Source organism: Triticum aestivum, chromosome 3A (genome assembly GCF_018294505.1).
Source record: "Triticum aestivum cultivar Chinese Spring chromosome 3A, IWGSC CS RefSeq v2.1, whole genome shotgun sequence".
Taxonomy (NCBI): Eukaryota; Viridiplantae; Streptophyta; class Magnoliopsida; order Poales; family Poaceae; genus Triticum; species Triticum aestivum.
This window is the reverse complement of record NC_057800.1, coordinates 514,208,460-514,214,819: the sequence shown is the minus strand read 5'-3', so window position 1 is coordinate 514,214,819 and position 6,360 is coordinate 514,208,460. Positions and strand designations below refer to the sequence as shown.

Here is a 6,360-nt window from a genome sequence, read left to right as displayed (position 1 = left end):
ATCCCTTAACTTTACAACCAAACAAACCAGGCAACTAGGGCGGAGCACATCCCCTCAACCTCTGCCTACCGCTCCGGCAGCTGGTGGCGGGGAGGCAGCTCTAGCTAGTAGATAGGTTAGGGTTAGGTCTTTGCGGAGGCGGCACTCGGCGGATGACAGATCATCGTTGTCAAAATGGTCTTCCTGCCTCCAATGCACCTTGAATTCGTCCATCGGGACAAAGATGACCGAGCTCCTTCATAGATCCATGTCATTACCTCAGGGTGGTCAAGGTTAGGGTTACTTGTTGTGTGTTTGCATGAGCGAGATCTGATGTTAGGTACTGCAGATTGATTCAAGGGTTCAACGGTGGCAACAACGGCTTTGGGGTGCCTGTTCTCAAGGGCACGTGCTCGAAGACTTCTCAGTTGTCATCGACAAGATTAGGCCTGCTCCGATATGGCAACAACGAAAACAACATGTCATTAGCTCATCCTGGTGGTGACGGTAGTGGTCTAGGGATCTCAGTGTAATTTTTATTATATTGAGGGTGTATTTGTATTTCGGATGAATCTTTATAAAAGATTCAAGTCCTTTTCAGAAAAAGAACACGTCGTTCATCACAAACTTAACTACAAATAGAAAGATAGAAAGCTATTTTTAGATAGAAAGACATCAAGTTAACTACAAGCGAATCATGATTAAAGAAAATACTAGAATCATAACAAGCGGGTATCACACCCATTTTAGTGAGGAGAAAAGTCTATTTTTGCGACTCAATTCTTTGGAAGTGAAGATTCCGTCCTTAAACTCTCGAAATCATACATCTTACACTTTTAACTCATCAAACCAGACAAGTTTAGTCCCTCGTCTTAGCGTACCTGGTATAACTCCTGACTCTACGCGGTTTTTGATTGGTCCATGCTGACGTGGCAAAGGAGACCGTTAAGTTGATGCGTACGCTCACACAATGGCTCGCCGGACCGGTGCCGGTTGTAGGCAAAAGAGAGGACATGCATAGGGATGCGACATTGGCTCGGTGGACCGGCGGCGGTGGGAGATGTTACTTCAACTTGAGATCGATTTTAGCTCTGATATTTTAATTTTACATCGATTAAGTTGTAGGAAGCATTGTATCATATGTTTATTTGTCGATTTGTTACCTGTAGGCTTTAAATGTATCGTCTTGGTATTTTGCCTATCTGTTTTTATGATGGAGGTTTTTCTTAGGAACGGATTGGCTGCACCATGTATATGACATGGCACTTCTTGGGCCGCAATGTCACACGTCATGCTAGAGAAAATATTGTATCCATGTGCAGCTTCAGTAGGTTTTTCCCTGGAAAAGAACTACATAATGGATTGGGGTAGAGGATGGCAAACAACATAGTAGAGGAATGGGTAGCTGACATTTTTGTTGATCATTTGCTAGATAAGCGAAACAAAGGAGAGTGACTTTTGAGGATGATATGGATGTGGACTACTGTTTCGAAGTTGATGTGTACAATCTAAGTAGTTTGCATTAGAGTGTTGATTGGTCAAAACGGCGCCAAGTCTGCAGTGATACCAGGTCGGCGCTGAGACGAGGGACTAAACTTGTCCGGTTTGAAGAGTTATTGTTGCAAAATGTCTGGTCCGGAAGTTAAGACAGAAAATATGCACTCTGTGAAGAGTTGATGGATGAAAAATAGACTTTTTTTTTCCTCTTTACTACAAGGGAGGAAACATTCAATTCACCTTGGCATCCACTCTACTAGGAGTACAATACATCGACAACAATCGGAAGGTGCTCTGCTCAGTTAACTTCTCCACATTATAAGTTTAACAAATCTCAGATTATCCTGATGAGTGATGGGAATCTAGGACTAGGGAGTCCAGAAAGAGGCCCAGGTGTACTTCTTCCGAAGTTCGATTTTTCTTTTGGGACTCTCAGTGTTAAAAAGGGCGAGTCAATGACAACAAACATTCAAGCACAAAAACAGAGTATATTTTCAGGGACTTTGCATAGGCACAAGCAACACAAAAGGAAAATAATAAATCAAGTTGAACCCAGAGAAGTACTTACTATGCTTTGAAAAAACAAATACAAGCAAATGGGACTTTTTTATATATATATACCAAAAGAAACTTTTGATATTTACATTATAAGGACTACCTGGACTAGAACAGATTGGAAGAGAGAAGATTAGTTACAGAAGCTTTGGTGGTGGAGGTCCAGAGAGATCATGATGATGATGGGGATGCTTGAGCTTGTGGAGCCAGTGGGCTAGCCATTTCTTGGGATCATGATTCTCCTGGCAGTTTGAGCTTGGCATATTGTCAAGTGTTCCATCTCTTTCAAGAACCATCTTGAACTTGTCCAGTAATTGAACTATTTGCCAGAATTCAGGCCTTTTATCTGCTTGCAAGGCCCAACACTGCTCGATCAGAACCCGTAATGCAGCTGGGCAGGTAGCAGGAATGGCCGGCCTCACATTCTGAAAATGGAAAATGTTAGTCATTTTCTTCTTCTCAGAAAGCACAGAATCAGAAATTTAGAATGTACATGGACTGTTCGAGAAAAAAGAGTGTATATAATCCATGGAACTAATTTAAGAAAATGTCCACATAGATGTACAATTTCATGCTCTCTCCATCTGGAACAATTGTATAATCTCAAGCTAACAAAGTATTACTGGACAGGGACAGAAATGGGACCAGATGAGTGCATACCTTGTCAAAAACAGCAAAGGCTGCTTGGAACGGAGTCAAATCTTCATAAGGCACGGAGCCGGTAAGCATTTCCCACAAGATAAGGCCGAAGCTGTAAACATCAACCTTTCGACCATAGGGTTTGTGCTTCATCATCTCTGGAGCCATCCATCTGAAAGTCCCAGGATCGTTCGCCAGAGGATCACAATATGCTTCTTCGCAGGCTATTCCAAAATCAACAATCTTGGCGCAATCCCCGTCAAATATGATGTTCTCCGGCTTCACGTCACGATGTACGATTCCTTGCGAGTGGACGTACCCCATGCCGTGTGCGATATCCAAGCCAACTGAAATGATCTTGTCCAAAGGCAGAGATTTGTGCTCTTGCTTGTGCAAGAATGATCTCAACGAACCACCAGAAAGGAACTCGGTGATGACGCAGAAGACTGGCGGGCTGGTGCATGCTCCAACCAGCTACAAAATAAATTGTATTTATGGATCAATAATTGACTTTGTTTTGCAATGATCACATCAAAGATGGGATCACGTAAGCAAGATTTCAGGACTGTGAGTTGTTACTAGCATGGTCATACAGGACTACTACGTTAGGCATGATGTAGGAACACCTGAAGTATAACGCTAGGTACCGATAGAAACGTAGTACCAGAAACTTGCCATTTCAGGGAAGAAATCTAAGTCAGCTGGCGCAAGGCTAAACGTAAGGATTACTCCTTCTATCTAATCTAGAAATAATTTTCGTGGATTGTTTCAAGCTTGTTTGATAAATACATATCGATCTAAGCACAAATTGCCTAAAACCAAATATTTCTGTGGAGGAAACTCGGGAAGTTACCTTAATGACGTTGCGATGCTGGAGGCGGGACAATGTGACAACCTCCGTGTTGAACTGCTTCTCGAGCTGAGACGCCAGCTCCGCGTCTTCGTCAACGTCAGGCTGCCTGATGAACTTGACAGCAACGGGTACCTCCTTGTAGATTCCATGGAACAGACGGCTGTGCGCCCCGTAGGCGAACTTCTGCCCGATGAGGAGCTGCTTGCGATCCACCGTCCAACTATCGAGCACCTTCGTTGCGGCCGCCTTGGCCCTTTCGTTGTCCCAGTGCTCCTTCCTGTGGTGCTTCACCTTGGCGGGCGCCTTGAGTGGCGCGTCCGCCGGCGGCGCGCGCGGCGGAGACGAAGATTTCCGGCGCGGCGGCGGCGGCGTGGAGAACCTCTTGCTGGCTGATTTGGCCTCCTTGAACACCTCGGGCACGGGGCGGTTTGGGAGAGGGGACCTCGCCCTCAGCATCTGCGTAGAGCGCCCCTCTGGGAGGACCCTGAGCGAAGAGCTGCGCACCGGCGGCCGCGGCGCGTCCAAGACCGGCGTTTTCTTGGCCGGGAAAGGAGACGGGCTGGAGCACACCCTTTGCAGCCTCATGCTCTGCTCCTCGGGGTGGAAGGAGAACTCGAGAGGCCCAGGGCTGTCGCCCTTGCCCGGCTCCTGAACCTCGGGCTCGGAGCAGACGTCGACGAAGAGGTTGTTGCGGCCCCTCGTTCCGTTGGCAGAGTTGTTGGCCGGTGCTGACTGCGGCGGGCGACCGTGATCGGCAGGCTTCTCGTGATGATGCACCGGCATGGCGTTGGAGAAGGCATGGTTGAGGTCCGTCTTGGGCTGGGCACTCAGCGACCTTGTCCTCGAAATGGGGGCCGCGTTGGTGGTGGCGGAGGCCTTGGTCCTGGGCTCGAAGTTCATGCCGTGGAGCTTGAACCCGGAGTCGGAGCCCTTGTTCTGCCTGAGCGCGGCGCCGCGGTTGAACTGCTCGACGAAGGCGCCGAACTGCTCCCTGCCGGAGTTGGAGCGGACGACGGAGTGGGAGAACCTGGTCCGCCGCACCCACGAGTAATCCTCGTCGTCCATGCCGACCGACAAGATGGACCGATGCAGTGGATGGATGGACTTGATTCGATGCGACGGGAGCGGCGAGTCGCTGACTTGTTATCAGGCTTATAGGAACCTGGACGAGAAAAACCCGGATCCTAGAACGTCCCAGAGCTCGTTGAAGAGACGCCACATTTGCTCCCCCTCTTCCGTTCTTCTTATGGCATGCCTCGATTGCTCTGAATTCACCCGCAATCGGCCACCCCTGGATCAATTCAAAAGCAAAACACTCACGAGATCAATACACACACACAGCTTTGTGAAAGCCACGATCGGGAGACCTCGGAATTCGGCGCCTATTCCACGCCAAATCCCCCGGCCGAACGCAACGCAACCGGTGCCCAAATCCAAAAGGAGTTGGCCCTCCTAATCTGAAACCGGGAAGAGTCACGGCCGCTTACCCGATGGGAAGGAAGGAACACCCGAATCTATCTACGCCGCGCGCCTGCGCCTGGGAGGAGGCAGCCGGCCGGTCGGCCAAGAACGTGGAGGGATGGAGGGAGGGAGCAGCGGCGACGTGGGTTAAGGCGGGGAGAGAACCGGGCGGGGCCGAGAAAAGGCGGGCACCTCCTCCTGCCGGTGGACGTGGGTGGGGCGTTGGAATTTGCCGGGAGGGGTGGAGGGAGGGAGGGATGGATGGGAGGGGGGAGGGAATGTTGCGACGGGGGCACGGGACGTTCCAATCGCTCACCGAACGAATCCAGCAGCTGTGCCGGGGCCGGGGCCGGGCGCCCTTCCTTTCTCCTCCTTTTCCTGCCGGGCGGCGCGTGAACCTGAAAGGCGGAAGGAAGAATCCTCTGCCCTCTCTTCCGCGCTGTAAAATAAATAGGGCAGGGGGGTGCGCGCGGGGCGGCTTTGGGTTGGGGGCGGTGTGGGACTTGTTCCCCGGAATACAATTCTTTCTTTCTTTTCTTTCTTTTTTTGTTTATGGGTCAATCATGAGAGACGACTTTGGGACTAGTCTAATCCAAAGCCAAAAGCTGTTTGTTTCTGGTGAGATTTTTGTTTTGGAACACTGTTTCTGGTGAGATTTGACGCGCACGGTTTTTATATGAAGGAGAGGAGAGGAGATTCGTTCCTTCGCGGGACTCCCCGCGTCCACGTGGATCCCGTGTAGGGTCCTACGATTCGTCTACGACCAGGCCGGTACGTGGGGTGTCTCATTTCGAGTGTCGTGCTGAAAGTCAGTTGTTTGTTGCTGTTTTACGTGTCAACGATAAATTTTAATTTGGGAGCTCCTATTGCCAAAATATATAGTAGAAGAAAATCCAACAAATGAATCAACAGAGCTAGCAATAATAAAACAGTTAAAAAAACATTAGCACAGGCGAGAAAAAGAAAAGTTTTTTTTCTGTCAGTAAACAAGAAGACATATACTAGAAAAACATAAACTAAAACGAAAAAAATCTTATTATAAAATAAAATGAATTAAGAGCATGGGTACTATCGTAAAAGGAAAAAGACCTAAAATCATACACCGACGAAAAATTGCAAACAAATTAGATATGGCTTGCATTGTGCCATAGTATGCAAGCACAAACATACAATAGTATAACTCTGGGACAACAATACGATTTGCACACATATTGCGTATAACTTGCATGCGTACAGAAGGAATTGTTGAGGAAGTTAAGGGAATGGAGCACAACGAATTTTGGGCATGTTTTGCGAGATATTGAAAGACTGTGGTCTGAACTATCGGACCTACACGGAAGTAACTATGCCCGGTCTTTGATAAAGCAGAAGATGAA

At 48.3% G+C, this 6,360-nt stretch overlaps 1 protein-coding gene across 2 annotated transcripts; it reads right to left on the bottom strand.

Annotated features, from left to right (window-relative positions):
* Positions 1-2,001: 2,001 nt before the first annotated feature.
* On the bottom strand, positions 2,002-5,422 carry LOC123061930 (serine/threonine-protein kinase A-Raf). 2 transcript variants are annotated; one of them, XM_044485219.1, is made up of 4 exons: positions 5,301-5,422; positions 3,524-4,814; positions 2,692-3,144; positions 2,002-2,456 (listed from the first exon to the last, which is right to left on the bottom strand). In XM_044485219.1, exons 2-4 carry the CDS (start codon positions 4,586-4,588, stop codon positions 2,169-2,171), a joined length of 1,806 nt encoding a protein of 601 aa, XP_044341154.1. In that variant the 5' UTR covers positions 4,589-4,814; positions 5,301-5,422; the 3' UTR covers positions 2,002-2,168. The 2 variants fall into 2 exon arrangements, with proteins under 2 accessions (XP_044341154.1, XP_044341153.1); XM_044485218.1 differs by lacking the exon at positions 5,301-5,422 and adding an exon at positions 5,011-5,271.
* Between the last annotated feature and the right edge of the window lie 938 nt (positions 5,423-6,360).